The sequence below is a fragment of the Gopherus evgoodei genome, chromosome 11, assembly GCF_007399415.2.
Source record: "Gopherus evgoodei ecotype Sinaloan lineage chromosome 11, rGopEvg1_v1.p, whole genome shotgun sequence".
Lineage (NCBI taxonomy): Eukaryota > Metazoa > Chordata > Testudines > Testudinidae > Gopherus > Gopherus evgoodei.
In genome coordinates this window covers 17,685,592-17,703,444 of record NC_044332.1, presented here as the reverse complement: position 1 = coordinate 17,703,444, position 17,853 = coordinate 17,685,592, and the positions used below count along the sequence as shown (strand labels likewise).

Genomic DNA, 17,853 nt, shown 5'->3' with positions numbered 1-17,853 from the left:
AGCAATCAAGGGCTCGATGTCTAGTTGGTAGCCGGTATCAAGCAGAGTGCCCCAGGGGTTGGTCCTGGGGCAGGTTTTGTTCAACTTCTTCATTAATGATGTGGATGAAGGAATGGATTGCACCCTCAACAAGTTCACAGATGACACTAAGCTGTGGGGAGAGGTAGATAAGCTGGAGGTTAGGAATAGGATCCAGAGTGACCTAGACAAATTGGAGGATTGGGCCAATAGAAATCTGATGAGGTTCAACAATGACAAGTGCAGAGTCTTGCACTTAGGGTGGAAGAATCCCATGCACTGCTACAGGCTGGGGACTGACTGACTAAGCAGTAGTTCTGCAGAAAAGGATCTGGTGATTACAGTAGATGAGAAGCTTTATAAGAGTCAGCAGTGTGCCCTTGTTGCCAAGAAGGCTAATGGCATATTGGGCTGCATTAGTAGAAGCATTGGCAGCAGATCGAGGGAAGTGGCACTGACGAGGCCACATCTGGAGTATTGCATCCAGTTTTGGGCCCCCCACTACAGAAAGGATGTGGACAAATTGGAGAGTCCAGCGGAGGGCAACAGAAATGTTTAGGGGGCTGAGGCACATGACTTATGAGAGAACTCATCTTATTTAGTCTTCAGAAAAGAAGAGTGGGAGGGATTTGAAAGCAGCCTTCAACTATCTGAAGGGTGGTTCCAAAAAGGATGGATCTAGACTGTTCTCAGTGGTGGCAGATGACAGAACAAGGAGCAATGGTCTCAAGTTGCAGTGGCGGAGGTCTAGGTTGGATATTAGGAAAAATGATTTCACTAGAAGAGTGGTGAAGCACTGGAATGGGTTACGTAGCGAGGTGGTGGCATTTCCAGCCTTAAAGTTTTTAAAACCCAGCTTGACAAAGCCCTGGTTGGGATGATTTAGTTGGGGATTGGTCCTGCTTTGAGCAGGGGGTCGGACTAGCTGACCTCCTGAGGTACCTTCCAACCCTGATATTCTATGTTGGCCCCTGAATCCACCATGAGGACTGAAGGCAGTCAGCAGCAGGCTCCGAGTAAGGAGCATGAAGTGACTCTCTTAATGAAACCAGTTCCAGAGCAGGCCGTGGATCAGGATCAACAGCGAATTCTTGGTTCCTACTTGGAAGAGCTATTTGATCCCCCTGCCAGAGGAACAGCCCACTGCCAAGTGTGCAGCAAACACGGTGGAGTCCAAAGTGGCCCCAGTGCCCGGTAAGTGTATGATTCAAATTTACAGTTTATTATTACAGTAATGGGAGCGATTTCTCCTCTAAGAAGCAATGTAAAAATAAGTCCCAGCTATTAGCACATGACCAATAATGGTGAATTGTAGCAAAGCACAATATTGTTCGCCTTCCCTTCCCCTACCTGTTTAGTTCAAAATGGCAACTTGAAATTTCAAAGATTCATAAACAGCTGTAAAGGTTATTGTAACTGTTAAGTCACAGATGTTTGCTAGGGTCATTCATGATTTCCTTTCAGCAGTAAGAAATGTGCCACTCTGTAATCATTCCACTTGGGTCTATGCAGCTGCCTATAAACAGCAAACTGAGTGTGGGTGTTTGGGAAAAAGTCTTCAATTTCCAAATCTAGTCCATTTCTGTTAGAGGTAATCCATGCAGTCTGCGGGTCACAAATTCATTTCTCCGAAGTACAAGTGGAGTGTTAGTTTTTTTCCCAGAACTTAGCGCCAGGTACAGGGTGGAGAAAAGCTGCAGATTTTAGCATATTTGCATGTGGCAGTCACAGGGTGAGCCAAAGATGCTGTGTCAACTCATAAAATTAATTCCTTCATGGATTCTGGCCGAATCCTGGCTGCTGATAGCTGCATGCTTTTCCTGAAGCAGAAACTCCACATAGAAAGTCACATTGCAGGAAAGGGCTTATTTTCCAGATCCCCCTGTTTAGCTGACTAGTCCACCCAACTTTCAAATATGCTGTTTGGTCACTATATGTTTGAATACTTCAGCTGCACATACTGCATGTTTCCCTCCAGCAGCTTGGAATAACATGTCCCTCTGCCAAAAGGGCATCACAAGAACACTTATGTCATCTTCCAAAATATGAAAGACCTGAAATGACAGAAAAAGCCTTTTGCATCAACGGCATTATACACACCTCTTCTCCTCCCCTGCATGACAATTAGTTATGAAATTTTTACGAAACAGAAAAAAGATAATTTTAAACTTACCATTGTCTCCACACTTCTGTAACAGTGACTAACAGGCTGTGTTCAGAGACAGCATGAGGATTGAAGCAGCCCCTTCACAATATGTGTTCACTTTAGAAAGGTTACATTTTATGTTCTTGAGATTCCACCATAATTAATTTTTGTGCTACTGATCTACTTTAGACCAGGGGTGGCTCCAGGCTCCAGCACGCCAAGCGCGTGCTTGGGGCGGCATGCTGTGGGGGGCACTCTGCTGGTCGCCGGGAGGGTGGCAGGCAGGCAGCCGTTGGCAGCATGCCTGCGGAGGGTCCGCTGGTCCCACGGTTCCACCTAAGTCGGGGGACCAGCGGACCCTCCGCAGGCACGCCTGCAGGAGGTCCTCCGGAGCCGCGGGACCGGTGACGGGCAGAGTGCCCCCCGCAGCATGCCACCGTGCTTGGGGTGGCAAAATGTCTAGAGCTGCCCCTGCTTTAGACAATCCTTTTTTCTTGTCCTATTTCAGCACCCTCAACCTCTACTGCTGCTGTTCTTCAGGAACTCGATTCCTGGCCCAAGGTACCTTCATGGACTGTTCCACAAGGAAGAGTTTCCATGACAAAGTTATGGTCGATGATCTTAATTGGGCAAACCAGTGGGTCCGGTACCAGAAGAAGAGGGATGAAAGACTGGAACAACAGAATATTGACAGACAAGAGGAAAGGCTGGGGAACGCCACCCAGGTAGAGAACAGGGTTTCAGTGATGGGGCTGGCACTTGGAAAGCAGTTCCTGGAACAGGAATGGCAGCTTAGGGAAGGAGACAGAGCTCAATACAGAACTGTTTCAGAGACTCCTGTCCATAATGGCTGCCAGAGTACCATTTCCTGCTGCCTCCCCCACACCATGGCAGGATCACCCTGCAACATACCTTAATCCTGTAGTAGCTTGGACAACACCATATCAGAGTGGTCAATGCATTCAGGACTCAGAAGCGGTGGGGCATGTTAACTAAACTCCATGCAGCCTTTCTTTTTCAACTCTTCTCTAGTGTAAACCCCCACCTCCCTACCCCTCTGCCAAGTGAAGGGAAAATGTGTAAAGAAGGGAAAGGAGAACATGGAGCTAGAGGACATGTAGAGGCATGGGGATTGTGTCAGGTATTAAATATTTCCTGCTCTTTTTTGTGTGTGTTTGTGTATGGTTTTGTTAAGGCAGCTGGTCTGCCCAACAGCGTGTGAGTGTTTTGCTATTTTAAGACATGTTTACAAATAAAGCATATTATGTTTTCAAGAAAGTTTATTGCATCACTTCGAGCAATCATGATTTGGGCTAATAAAACTAAAAACATGTTCAGGAGCAATTAAACATTAGTAAGCAAATAGTATTCCTCAATTTAGCTAGCTATGGCAATTCACATTTCAATAAATTGCATCTGTGCACCCATTCTGCCACCCCCAATTCATTATTCTTCATGTCATTCAATCAATCCTCCCAACCACTGCTCTCTGCTCCCCTCAGAAATAATAAGCCACTTTCCCGCCACAAGCACATTCCTACAGGAACTATCAGGGCCGGCTCCGGGCACCAGCTTAGCAAGCAGGTGCTTGGAGCAGCCACTCCGGAGAGGGGCAGCACGTCCAGGTATTCGGTGGCAATTTGGTGGAGGGTCCCTTGCTCTCGCTTGGAGCGAAGGACCTCCCACTGAATTGCTGCAAATCACATTTTTTTGGGATTTTTGGCTGCTTGGGGCAGCAAACCCCCTGGAGCCATCCCTGAGTACTATTCCCCCTTTTCCATTGGGCCATGCAAGTCCATAATCTGAGAGGACAAAGCATCCCTCACTTCTGATGCCCAGGTGTGTGCAACCAGCTGTAGGACTGTACTTTCCGGTTGAGGGTACCAATCCAGCATCCCTTCACTATCATAGGTCCATTCTCGGGGAAATGGCTCACCTCTAGCTTCACAAAAGTTATGAAGAGCACAGCAAGCCACAGTAATGCGGACAGTATTGATGACACTAGCATCCAAATGGGTCTGTAGACACTTCCAGTATGACTTTAATCTGCCAAAAAGTAGATTCAACAACCATTCTACACCTGCTGAGAGTGTAATTTAACCTTCTTTTGCCAGGGCCTCTGATTCATGGTATGGTTTCATAAGCCATGGCAAAAGGGGATATGTGGATTCCCCCAGAATCATAGTAACACTGTTTATGTCAATGTCGTCTGTAGGAATAATGTTCCAGCCTGTCCATGAATGTAGACTCCTGAGTGGGGAAAAACTGGCACCATGCTCTCTTCCAGTACAGTCCATGATGATTTTGTTCATAAATCTGCCTTTGTGGTCCATCAGTGTCTGCATAACAGTAGAGTTGTATCCTTTGTGGTTTACGTACTCGTGCTCCTTAGGAAGGGCAAACTATGGGCACATGAATCTCATCCATGACCCCAGCACTGGTAGGAAACCCCATTTTCTGGAAGTCAGCAGTTACCTCCAGAATATCTTTAATGCCTGCCACCTTGGGGCAAACCACATGCCTGACTGCCTTGCATTAGCTCTGCCACCATGTTACCAACTGTTGACTTTCCAACCCCAAACTGGTTGGCAATGGACTTGTAGCAGTCTGGGGCATCCAGCTTCCAGACGGTTATAGCAACCCGCTTCTGGTCTGGCAAGGGTTACCTCAGTTGTCTCTTTACAGCGGAGGGTGGGGGCAAACTACTCAAAAAGCTCCAGAACTGTGGCTTTCTTCATGCGACCGGTCTAGACCCACTGCTGGTCATCCTAGGTCCTCATGATGATGTGGTTCCACCTGTCTGTGATTGTGGCCCTGCACCAGAAGCAATGGTCTACATAGGAGACATCAGTAGCTTTGCCAATTATATTGAAGAGCCTCTGCCAATGCGAGTCTGCAATGCCAGGGTACTCCTCCTACCAATCCATCAGGAAATCTGTCAGGTACCTTTGGTGAGACAGAAAATGCCACTGAAATGTCCACCAGTGCCTTGGGGACACTCTGCCAGTTTCTTAATGCAAGAGTGAAAGCACAAGCAAAAGAAGTTCATCAAACGGCACCTTTTCCATGTCACTGGCTCCGGTAGCTGAGAATGCACAGAGCAAAATGACTGCTTGGCAAGCTGCATTGGTGGGCTGTTCAAACTTCCTGTAATGTGCAGGGTAGGCAGTAAAGTTTTCCCACAATGAACCACAGGCCATAGAATGTCAACCAATAATTTCAGCATCAAACCCATAACTTCTGTTGATCTAAAGCATATATTTTCCAATGACATCCAATCTTGATTTAAAGACTTCAAGTGATGGAGAATCTACCATGTCCCTAAATAAATATATTCCAGGGGTTTTTTATCCTCACTTTTTTTAAATTGCACATTATTTCTGTTCTAGCTGGACCTAGCAGAGAAGGAGAGCTAGACACAGAGGAGCTTATTGAAGCAGAGTTAGCTGCTGTGGAAATTGTTATTGTCCCAGGTCAACGGGGAGGACAGGAAGCCGTGGCCAGCACATCCCTCGCCTGCACCGCTTCCCGACGCCCCCATTGGCATGGGATGGCGGACCATGGCCAGTGAGAACTGCAGTCCGCCGAACCTGCCGACGTGGCCGGTAAACAAACTGGCCCAGCTCACCAGAGTGCTTACTCTGGTGAGCCACGTGCCAGAGGTTGCCGACCCTTGATGTATATATTACTGACCCAGGTGTAAGGTCAAACTCTTCCCTGGTGTAAACTGGCACAGTTTCTTTGACTTAAATGGAACCATGCCAATTGACACCAGCAGAAAATTTGGATCATTAAATTGATGCCCACATGGCAGAATTAAAATCTCTTAGCACTTTCAAGCTGTCTCATTGAACAATGCACATGAGACCTGTATCCCAGCATTTGACAGCTAGAAAAAATCTGATGGACACACACACACTGTGCACAAGGATAAAAACCTTTCTCTTGCTTTGGTCTGGGTTAGGGTGGGAAATGAAGGAAAGAAGTAGTAATGTTTATTCAAGTTGTTTGGTTTTAATATTAAAATACTTATCTCCATTAGGCTTTAGCTTTGGTGTTAACACACTTACCCACCTCTTTTCACTGTGAAGGGCTTTGATGGATTCATGAACTTTTAACAATTCTGCCTTAACAGAGGCTATTGCCTATGGAAGAAAGAGAGAAGATCCTGTTTTGAATTTTACCAGTGTGCTACTTGTAATCATATTTGCTGTGTAAACCTTGCTTCAAGCAGGAATATCACATTTAGGATATGTCTACATTGCAGTTTTTGCCTTGAGCTAATTGACTGTCATTAACAGTCTGGATACTTCTCTATGGGTCATACTTTTCCACTGTGCCTGGAAGCAGATCTTCATGAACTCCTAAGCATCTTAATTTAGAGCATGTCTGGTACAGTTCTGGTACACCCTATATCTACCTTCTGACAAAACAGGACTCTAAGACTTCTAATGTGTCTTTTAAAGCAACAATGAAAAACCTGCATGATGTCAGTGTAGAAACATGAAAGGAGGATAAAGCTCCTCAGAAACAATTCTCAGCCCATGGAGAAACTAAACAAGTCAACAGCCAGCATGACAAGACCCCAGATTACCTCACCAGATGGAAAATGAATACATTGCAGGAACCCAAAGGTGGCAGCCCTGTCTACCTCTCTTCTGAAATGAGTGCATGCCTGGAATGAGGTGAAGTGCTCTTGATTTGAACAGCTGCTACTGCTGATACATGCTGGCTGACACTGTCTCTCCTTGGAAGTATTGCTCCTGAAGAGAGGTCTTTAGAGGCAAAGCATGGATGTGAAGGCAAAATGGATGGAGCTGATATAAGGGGACTGATTCTCAGTTATTCCATTCTGAAGCTGGGGAAGGGACAGAGGGGTGGGAAGGCAAAATTGGCCTTAAGACACCTTCTGTGCTCCTCATAGTTTAGGGCTATGCAGGGGCTGCCTAACCTGAGGCTACTCTAACTTACACTCAGCTTCCCATAGCCCCTCAAAAATAAAGAAATACTGTTGTGCAGTGATTCACCTATACCTTCCACCCATCCCTGCATGCCCCTAACATGGCTGCTGTGCAGAGGCAGGGAGCAAGAGTTGGTTTAAAGCCTTCATGTCAATTCTACATCGGCTGGAGAGAATCACTACTCCAGGCATATCTTCAGGGGGACCATTTCTGCTGCCTTTATGCTGTCACAATGGCACAGAATGGCCCGAGCCTAATTGAGAATCAGGCTTATGATGTCTTTCCTTGAACTATTCGGAAGGGACGGATGATGGTATTTTGACCACAGTCTCAGCTGGAGCCTCTAATGTGCTACTGTAATGCAAATAAAAAATAACAGAACAAATAACTGTGTGTGCTATCACATTCAAGCAGTGAGGTCTGGATTCACAAAGGGACATAGGAGTTGTGGTGCTCAGTGTTATAATGCCTTACTTTTAGGCACATAACAAATCACAGGAACAACACTGTGATCCACAAATCGGGAGTTGGGGGCTAGGCTCCCTACACAATGACAGGAACTAGACTGTGATTCACAAAGCCAGCAACTAGCTGGGGAGCTGCCTAAGCTTGCCAATGGGAGATACTGACAAGGAGGGTATGTGCTAGCACCTGTCTCTGCTAGTGATTCTCAGCTGTGAACCCTTTTCTGGAGTTAGGGGCCCAAAGTTGTTTTTGCTAATTGCTGGGGAAGCAAGATACTCAGTTGGGATGTCAGAGACCTCTAGTTCAAGTGCCCCCTCCACCTGATGAAGAGAAGGGACTTGACTGGGAATCTGCTACCTCCCAGGTGAGCACCCTAATCATTGGGCAATAGGATATTCTGACATGGGGCTCCCTCAGTCTCAGCTGTTCCACTGTGTATACATAAAAAGTAATTGGAGCAGAGGAACTGGACTCTGGACTTCCACATTGCAGGTGATGGCCCCAACCCCTCAGCTAAAAGTTATGTAGGGCCTTTATAAGCTGGAAAGAAGCACTGCCTTGGGACATCCCTGTTGTAAAGGTGCAGGGGGCTAGAGCCCAGCTTGGTGGAGCTTGGGAAGCCTGAAGTTCTCACATCACCACTACGCTAAAAGTTATAAGGAAGCAGATCCTCCTCCTCACTCCAGCCATTTTGTGTGAGCTTGGCTGTGGGACCCAATCTGGAAGGTGTGCTCTGTGTACACTGACTGGATACGACTCTGCAGGTGAGTTAAGCAGAGAAATGTCTATATTCCTTTGGTTCTTGAATTGTTCTGGGCTGAGGTAGAAGATAAGTGTTCAGGTCTCTAGTGTGGAATAGCAGTACATGTGCCAAGGGGCAGAAAGTTAGGTACCTAAGGAAATTTTACTCTTGAAAATGTTAGTGCTAAATAAGTATAGGTGCCTACAGAGTCAGTGGGGTCTTGTGAATTTCAGTGGTGACTAGAAGCTGGGACTTACATGCCTAAAACCCAGATTTAGGCGCCTAAGTCCCTTTGTGAATGTGGGCCTAGTCACTATGATTGGGTGTATACATCCCAGACTTGTTAACCAGGAGTCAATGGAGCCTGAGCCCAATTAAGCCTCTGGGTGTCAGGCATAACGGATGATCATACCCAGCTGAAAGTTGCTGGGCCTTCATAAAGGAAGGACTAAGGAGTACAGAGCAATAGGAAGGCAGACAGAAGACCCAAGTGAGAGAGAGCTAGAAAGTTTATCTGAACTAAAGGCAAAGAGAAGTTAGGGCCTAAGGGGCATTTGGACTGACGTTTGAGGGGTTACAGCTGCAAAGGCTACAGAGAGCAAGTGGGTCCTGAATGAGACCCTGAGGCAGAGCTCATAAGAAGTAGAGAGAGGCTGGAGGAGCTGAATAGCACCTGGAGAGTAGAGCACTGCAGAAACCCTAACATAATGGTTGTAGTTCACAGGAAGAGGTCCAGGGATGTAGCAGCAAGGAGTCTCACAGAGCAAATTACTGCTGCTTGTTACATGACACCTGCTCTGGCACCTAGTGGGGTGGGAGGACCTGGGTTTCCTTACCAGGAAAGGTGGCATGAAGCCTCCTGAGAGGGGAATAAGGATGACTGGAAGCCCTGAGAGAAGGAGCGTGAAGACCTTTTGTAAGGTCACTGGGACTGTTATTTGTTAGACTCTCTGTTGCCTCAAAGGGGGGGTACTAAAATGTAATGGGGCCAGAGGGCTGAGTTGCAAGGCAAGACAGATCATTTGTAGGGCTGGAGAAACTGACAGCATTAAGCAAGAAATAGCTGCTATCCCAAGCTCTGCCATCAGGGGACCTGCCGATGGTGAGTCAACTCTTCTGCAGTCACCAATACTGAAATGTGGCCAAGTTCTTTAAGGGACAACTGTACAAAGTTTCCATGTTCTTGATTTGTTTCCCTCTACTTTCTCATGCCCACTTCCCTCCCTCCAACATGAGAAATTAACAGGGTTGAGGTTAACCAAGGGAACATCTTAGGATCAGTATTTAATAGGCAGTCCGAAAGCTGAACGAGAATTGGTCCGAGTCTCTCTGCACCGCTTCAATAGTCACCCTGATATGTTCAGGTGACCATATCTTGTTTCTGCTCACCTGAGCAGATGTCTTGTCTTGTGCTGGTGCCCTGTTGTCATTCTCAATCTGCTGCACTGCAGACCCCTTTTCAGCCAAGTGCTTGGATAACATTGGGGCCAGTTTGTATGCTGGGGAGGATAGGTAATGATGGGCAGGCTGTGTGGAGGTGCTGAGCTCTGTAGAGGGCCTGTACACCAGGAAAGAAAGCAAAAATAGTGTAAGGATGAAATGAGAAGCTCAACAGGAGAACTCTTAGATTCCTTTCCCTGGAATCTAGAGTCGTCATAAATAAAACTTCTGTTTTCAACAGAGTAATAACTGTCATGCCTGAGTAAGAATTATGGGTTAATTATGATCACTGTTAGCTAGCACTATATTTGGCTGGAAAAATGGATAACATATAGTGCATTTTGTTTATTGAATGGAGACCCTAAAGTCCCTAGCACAGAATTCTAGTTCCCCTTCATTTAGCAACAGTACAGCTGCTCTCTCTTTTCAACTTCCCCAGTTTCTTAGCCACTGGTAGTAGAGGGCCAACTAAACTAGGCAATTCAACTAAGGAAAGTTTTAGAAAGCCAGAAATCCTGCAGCCCAATCTGTGCTAGGGTAAGGTACTAATGATCTTTTTAATGACACCTGGAATAGCAACTCAAAATTCTGCTTTCACTGATGGCTCACCCTGCCCAAATGTGATGTAAGCAAACACTCATCAAGTTATCAAATGACCTTGTGGACTCAGAGAGAGATTACAGTAAAGTTCATATGAAGAAGAGAGCTAAATGAAAATAAGGAAATATCAGTCATGAAAGAAGTAATGGGCAAGTTGTCTTCAATCACATTCCATGCTAAGGCACAAACACTTGAGCAACATCTCAGTGACCAGATAGCTTGTTGACACTGTTTATATTCCATCAAACTATTCATACGGTAGCTGTGGTTCTTGATTAGTCTGAATATATTTAAAATTGGTTTCTAATAGCAATAATGCTACCCAGTGTTATTGCACTATAAAGTTTAGTAAATATATTTTCCATTTCTTTCCTGTTGGGAAGGATGAAATTCACCCCTGTTCAAAAGGGTGAATGCCATCACTCAATTTTACTTAAGCCCTGTTTGGCAGATATTTAAGTCTACATACTGAACAGACCAATTAGGCAAGACAAACACTCAGAACTTGTGCCAAGGACCAGCACGTGGTTAAAAGACCTCTTCAGTCTCATTCATGTCCTCCATAGGCAAAGTGTAACAAGATGCCAGAACAATTCAGACATAGAGTATTGCCATGAACTCCAAAGAGCCTCTTCTCACACCTGGATGATATAAAGGGCCATGGATCATTCAGGAATGGACGTAATAGACTTAAGTCAGTTACCTGAGTCTAAAGGGCACAGAGCAGTTCCACTGACATCAGTGGGGTTATCCACAGTGGGAGGCACTGTATGGTAGTAAGTATTGCAGAGCTGGGCCCAAGAATAGGTGTGAGAAAATATGGCACAAAGCTGATGTTAAGAAGAGAAAACAAAATAAATGTGCTTGTTTATGAATGGTGCTCATAATTCTAATTTCATCTTTGTTTTATTTAGATAGTTACTAGTATGGCCCCCAGCACCATAATATTCAAACACCTGCAGAAGGTTGGTGTAAGTCACATGCCTTCAAATTCATTGTTCACCTACTCTGCTGCCAAGCAGAGTTGATGGACTACAACACCCATGACACCCCCTAAAGGAGAATATGTGTTATAGAATAACTGACTCATCCAAAACTGCTTGCTTATTTGTAGTATGGTAATACCTAGTGAATCCACCTGAGATCAGGGCCTATTGTGTTAGGTCAGTACAAATGCCTAGAAAAATATGGTGCCTGTCCTAAAGCATTTACATTCTAAATACACCAAGGAAGCATTGTTGTCTCCACCTTCAGATGGGGAAACTGAAATTCGGAGAAATTAAGTGACTTGTCCAAGGTGTCACATCAGTAGCAGACCTGGGAACTAAACCCAGAGCTTCTGAATCCCAACCCAAGGCCATAACCACAAGACCAGCCTTCCTTTCTACTTGTTAGCAAAGCTGAGTTCTGCAGTTACTGTACAGAACCAAAGTCTGACAATGTTTTAAAATTTCTTTTATGGAAGTGTTAGATTTGACAAAATGCTTTGTTGATAATTCTCTGTGTGTGGGCCATTGCGACCCCCTTCACATTCTCTAGGGGGAGAGGAGCAGGAATCTGCAAAACTTTCTGCCGTAATATGAAGTCATGGCATGGAAAAGGTTCTTTCACTGACCCCATAGACTGTAATGGCTACTTTGTGGGCACAGTGTCAATATAACAGTCATCTGAAATAAGTATTTGCATGATATTTTTTTAAAAAGAATGGAAAGAAACTGCTTTTACTGTAAAGTTTCAACCCTTCCATTTTGTAATCTTAACTTGTGTTTTATGGACTGAGCACAGTTCATCTGTCAAATCAAAGTCATTTACTGTGTGGGCACAGTCAAGCAGCTAATGTTCAAAACTGCTGCTTTTTTAGCACTGTTAGATGCAGGTGGTGAATGTGCGGCAGCTTGAAGTATCTGGTCTCTTCAAATTCACCACTCAGGTGGTATAAACACACTGGGACTGACACTCACGCTGCTTGCTCATGTTCTGGGAAGTCCCCTCCCTCCATCATTTCCAGTGTCTGCCTTCTCCGAGCCTCCTTTCTTCTGCAGCGCTCTTGAAGCAGGTTGTTTCTGATTGTGCGAAAAAAGATCTTTGCATTCTCCTTTGCTGACATCTGCTGGAACAACATGCAACAGAGAAAGGAGTGGATTTAAAACAAGCACTGCTCTGAAGCACAAGCAGTCAACCCAATCCCAGATAAAGCTGAGTGATGCTATCTTCTGCCCTCCACCCACAAGAAAGCAAATATAACTCCAGACTTGTGGATGTTGGCTAACTTTAGTTGCTCTTCCCTAGTTTGTCTGGAACTTAATAGAACCCTCATCTTTAATATGATTTTGTTTTGTAGATAGGGATGAACCTACTGTCCCTCCTGAGGTTGTTTTAAAGAATGTGCTTGAAAGACAACAAAGGGGCCAGTTACTTCCTGCTGTGCAAAGCGGGTGTAAAATGCTGCCTTTCCTAGCTGGGAGCACATGATGCTCATTATGCACCTAGTGCATCTACAGGGGGAATTTGTGAAAGAGCAAACAGGAAAAAATAATGCAACCACTCTACTCATTTCTTACACTGATGATAAAACTACCCCAAGGTGTCATTGCGGTAAAGAAAAACAGCATCAACACTATAAATATTGGTGTGGGGTGTAAAGAAAGACAATGTAAAGCAGGGGTTCTCAACCTTCTTCTTTCTGAGCCCCTCCCCACCCCCTGCAACATGCTATAAAAACTCCATGACCCACCTGTGCCACAACTGGTTTTCTGCATAGAAAAGCCTGGGCCTGCATTAGGGGATAGCAAGCAGGGCAATTGCTTGGGGCCTCACACCACAGAGGCCCCTGTGAAGCTAAATTGCTCAGGCTTTGCCTTCAGCCCCAAGTGTCAGGGCTCAGAGACCGAGGCTTCAGCTTTCTGGTCTAAGCCTCAATGAGTCTAACACTGGCCCTGCTTGGCGGACCACTTGAAACCTGCTCTTGGCCCCCCAGGGGGCCCTGGACCCCAGTTTGAGAACCACTGATGTAAAGGATGGGCATCTCATATTCAGTTCCCACTTTCAAGTGAGGTACTAAGTACTTTCTGAATCTGCTGTTGAGCATAGTAAAGCCTGTGCTCAGTTTGGCTTAGAGAGTAAGTGTGTGTGTCAACTGCTTTCAAATGCAGTGCATTTTCTAATGTCAACACACCTTAAACCGCTCACTCTGCAAGCTAATCCTTGTGGGTATAGTCCTATGGCTTGTGGGACCCCACTGATTTCAGAGGGGTTTGGTACAGGAGTTTCCCTTTGGATCAGCCTGCAACAAGCAGATGAAAACTCTGGGATTCCCCTTGCAGTGTTTCTTCCTCACTGCTCTCCCACACTGACTGGTTTGTTTGTCTCATTCACGTGTTATGTCTCCAATTTTTTTTCTTAGTCTATAAGCTCTGTGGGACAGACTCCCATTTACTGTATGTTTGCACAGTGCCTAGCACCCAATTGTGACTTCTAGGTGCTACTGCAACAACCTATTCCATTTAATACAGTCTTCTTTTGGATGTGGTGGTTTATAGGACTGGAGTCCTCCTGTAACTGAGGGTTGAGCTCCTTGGTGTCTGTACCCCCACACTAAGTGAAGCCATGATAAAAAGGGAATTCTCTTTTCAAACACTGCCCCTAGGGCCTCTTAGCAAAGCTTGATAAACCAACCAGTTGGGTGCATAACTGGCTGGATAACCGTACTCAGAGAGTAGTTGTTAATGGCTCCCAATCCTGCTGGAAAGGTGTAACAAGTGGGGTTCCGCAGGGGTCTTTTTTGGGACCGGTTCTGTTCAATATCTTCATCAACGATTTAGATGTTGGCATAGAAAGTACGCTTATTAAGTTTGCGGACGATACCAAACTGGGAGGGATTGCAACTGCTCTGGAGGACAGGGTCAAAATTCAAAATGATCTGGACAAATTGGAGAAATGGTCTGAGGTAAACAGGATGAAGTTCAATAAAGATAAATGCAAAGTGCTCCACTTAGGAAGGAACAATCAGTTTCACACATACAGAATGGGAAGAGACTGTCTAGGAAGGAGTATGGCAGAAAGAGATCTAGGGGTCATAGTGGACCACAAGCTTAATATGAGTGAACAGTGTGATACTGTTGCAAAAAAAGCAAACATGATTCTGGGATGCATTAACAGGTGTGTTGTAAACAAGACACGAAAGGGCATTCTTCCGCTCTACTCTGCGCTGGTTAGGCCTCAACTGGAGTATTGTGTCCAGTTCTGGGCACCGCATTTCAAGAAAGATGTGGAGAAATTGGAGAGAGTCCAGAGAAGAGCAACAAGAATGATTAAAAGTATTGAGAACATGACCTATGAAGGAAGGCTGAAGGAATTGGGTTTGTTTAGTTTGGAAAAGAGAAGACTGAGAGGGGACCTGATAGCAGTTTTCAGGTATCTAAAAGGGTGTCATCAGGAGGAGGGAGAAAACTTGTTCACCTTAGCCTCCAATGATAGAACAAGAAGCAATGGGCTTAAACTGCAGCAAGGGAGATTTAGGTTGGACATTAGGAAAAAGTTCCTAACTGTCAGGGTAGTTAAACACTGGAATAGATTGCCTAGGGAAGTTGTGGAATCTCCATCGCTGGAGATATTTAAGAGTAGGTTAGATAAATGTCTATCAGGGATGGTCTAGACGGTGTTTGGTCCTGCCATGAGGGCAGGGGACTGGACTCGATGACCTCTCGAGGTCCCTTCCAGTCCTAGAGTCTGAGTCTAAGAAGCTTTACTGAGGAATTCACATAGCTTTACACTGAATTAGCTCCTGAATGGACACAGGATGGGGTGGAAGGGAGGGGCAATGATGCATGTCTCCTGCAGCCATGTGCCAAGCTCCCTTCCCTTCTACCAGCTCCCCAGCCAGTCTGCACACACACACAACTCTGGTGCCATGGAGGGCCCCTTCCACAGGTCCAAAAATGGGATAGCAGATGCCTGGGGGTGGTGACCTGACATACCACACACAAAGGAGGGGGCAGGGTTTACTCCTCAGTGTCCCATGTGACTAGAATGTGTCTTTATCTCAAAGCAGAGTGAAAATTCTAAACTTAAAACCCCACTTTCTTCTTTCACTCACCTAACATTGCTCAGCAGCTAGTGCAGATATATTTTATAGGGGTGATCTCACACACACACACTCTCTCTCTCCTCTCTGTAATCATCATAGCCAAGAGCCTACCTATCCACACCCATAGGCCAAGCAAGCAGATGAGTCAGTAAAATGAGATGGTACCTTCACACAGTACTCCATCACAGGGTGTGACCTCTTGTGTGGTTTCCTCTGACACTCAGTGAAGAAGCAGACTTGGCAAAGATCAAAATTCAGGCACTTCAGACAGCGATACCTGTCAGGGAAAACAGAAAGGATAAAATTAACCTCCAAGGACTGGCAGCTTCATACAAGTGAATTGGGATCTTGGAAATCAGCACCCATGAATGTCTGATGAGGTGGGCAGGCAACAGTTTTCCTGGTCCAAGAAAATCTGAGATATTGAAAATGTTTCTGTCCCAAATCAGGATGAATAGTCAAAATCTTGAATTTTCACAAACTGAAAATCTAAAAAAGATTTTGGTTTGGGTCAAGTGAAACATTTCATTTTGATAATTTTGAAACTTTTTCTTTATCTTTTTTTATTTGACCTTTTAGACTAAATTTACTGAAACTTTGAAACAAAATTGTTTTAATTCAAAACTGAAACTTTCTGGTTTGAAAATGTCAGTTTTATTTTCCAAAATTTTTTTGAAGTTGGACACTTTGAAACCAACCTTGGTCATCAAATTTTGGAATTTTTCAGTGGAAAATTCAGTTAATCAAAAAACCCAGCTTTTCTGATGATATTATCAATGTAATAATGGTTTCCCACAGCTAAGGGAGAGCCAAGGAGTTCATCATCAAAATGAGTAATTGATCAGCTGACAATGTTCTAATAATTAGAACAGCTTTATTTTTATAGCTAATAACTGATGCACTGAATTTCACATAGTGGAGCAATAGTTGCCAATGATGCCATTTTTGGTACTGTTGCTGTATCCTCGTATTTCACATGCTTCAGTTTATCTCTATATACGGTTCATTGTGGGCTATAACATCCCGGCATGATGAATGCTGGGGCATCAAAGCAAAGTGGGACCTATGACTTTGAAAAAACTTATAAGTCAATAATGCAAGTTAACATTGCCACAAAAGTGTAATAATAAAACTCCCTGTCCTGGGTTCATCACTGTCATCTCACCTAGTCCTGCCTTCTCTCAGACATCCTCCCTTCACCCTTCCCATAGCACCTGTCCAAGAGGTGGGGAAAGACAAGCTGCAGTTAACTCCTGGCTTGCGGGAGACCAGGCAATACAGCAGGGTGAAGCTTTTCAGCTGAAACTTTTTGCAATTAAAAATGCAGATTTGAGTCGTCAAACTTTTTGAGATTAGGGTCCAATTGTTTCATTAAAAAAATCAGAATTTTTATTTCAAGATTTTTGAAATGTTATGATTTTTCAATTCAAAAAGCCTTTGTTTCGAATTTCACGGCAATTTTATTTTTTAGAAGGTGACCTTCCCCCCCACAAAAAACCAAAACAAAACAAAAACAGCCTAAAGGAAATGTTTCATTTAACCCAAACTGTAAAACCTTTTTTTTTTTTTTTTTTGGTTTGCTGAAAATTGTTTTTGAATGGAGTTAACTCAAAACAATTTCCTCCACCAGTGATTTAGTTCAGCCACTGAACTGAAAAAAACAGTTATTCACACAGTTTAACCAGGCAGTGCCCTGAGCCCTGTTCCACTATTATTAAACCAGGTATGAGATACCAAACTCAAAACTAGAAGCCTCAATTACAGCTAGACTAGGATGGAGAACTGACTGCTCACTGTGTAGCACTCACTGGACTTTGAATACTTGTACAGCTCTTGAGAACCTTGTTCCCTCATAGAACTTGTTGAGTCTTTGTAGAGGAGCTTTGTAAAATAGATCTAGGCAAACACTGCCAGAGAATATTCAAAACCAGATCATAACCTAGTTTCATGAAAACATTTACATTATAATTAAGCTTTTGATATTTGCTTTTCATTTGCTTTTTATTTTGGGTCCTACCTAGCAGGTAGTATTCTTTGAATACTCTGAGGTATTTTTTTAGTTGAATGGATGTAAAGCAGAGGTTCTCAAACTTCATGGCATTGCAACCCCATTCTGACAAGAAAAACTACTACACGACCCCAGGAGGAAGGACCAAAACCTGAGCCCCCCCCATCATGGCTGAATCCCTCAGGCTTTGGCTTGGGCCCTGAGCCCCAGCAAGTCTAAGCAAGTTCTAGCGACCCTATTAAACCTAACCAACCGGAGAAGGCAAAGCAAGATTTAATAACAGAAAGACATCATGGCTACAATGTATGCAGTGTAGTTGTAGCCGGGTCAGCCCCAGGATATTACAGAGATATCGTGCGTGAGATTGTATGTAGTGTTCTGAGGATT

At 44.5% G+C, this 17,853-nt stretch overlaps 1 protein-coding gene across 8 annotated transcripts in view; it reads right to left on the bottom strand.

The window, feature by feature from the left end:
• Positions 1-17,853, bottom strand: part of DYTN (dystrotelin) — a 57,648-nt gene that overhangs the window by 19,703 nt on the left and 20,092 nt on the right. For 7 of the 8 annotated variants that reach the window (XM_030580919.1, XM_030580923.1, XM_030580920.1 and 4 more), the window contains 4 exons: positions 15,624-15,735; positions 12,334-12,482; positions 9,722-9,890; positions 6,239-6,309 (listed from right to left, as the gene is read on the bottom strand). In XM_030580919.1, coding sequence (XP_030436779.1) covers positions 6,239-6,309; positions 9,722-9,890; positions 12,334-12,482; positions 15,624-15,735 — 501 coding nt within the window. The remainder of the gene's footprint in view (positions 1-6,238; positions 6,310-9,721; positions 9,891-12,333; positions 12,483-15,623; positions 15,736-17,853) is intronic. The other variant, XM_030580922.1, reaches the window with a different exon arrangement.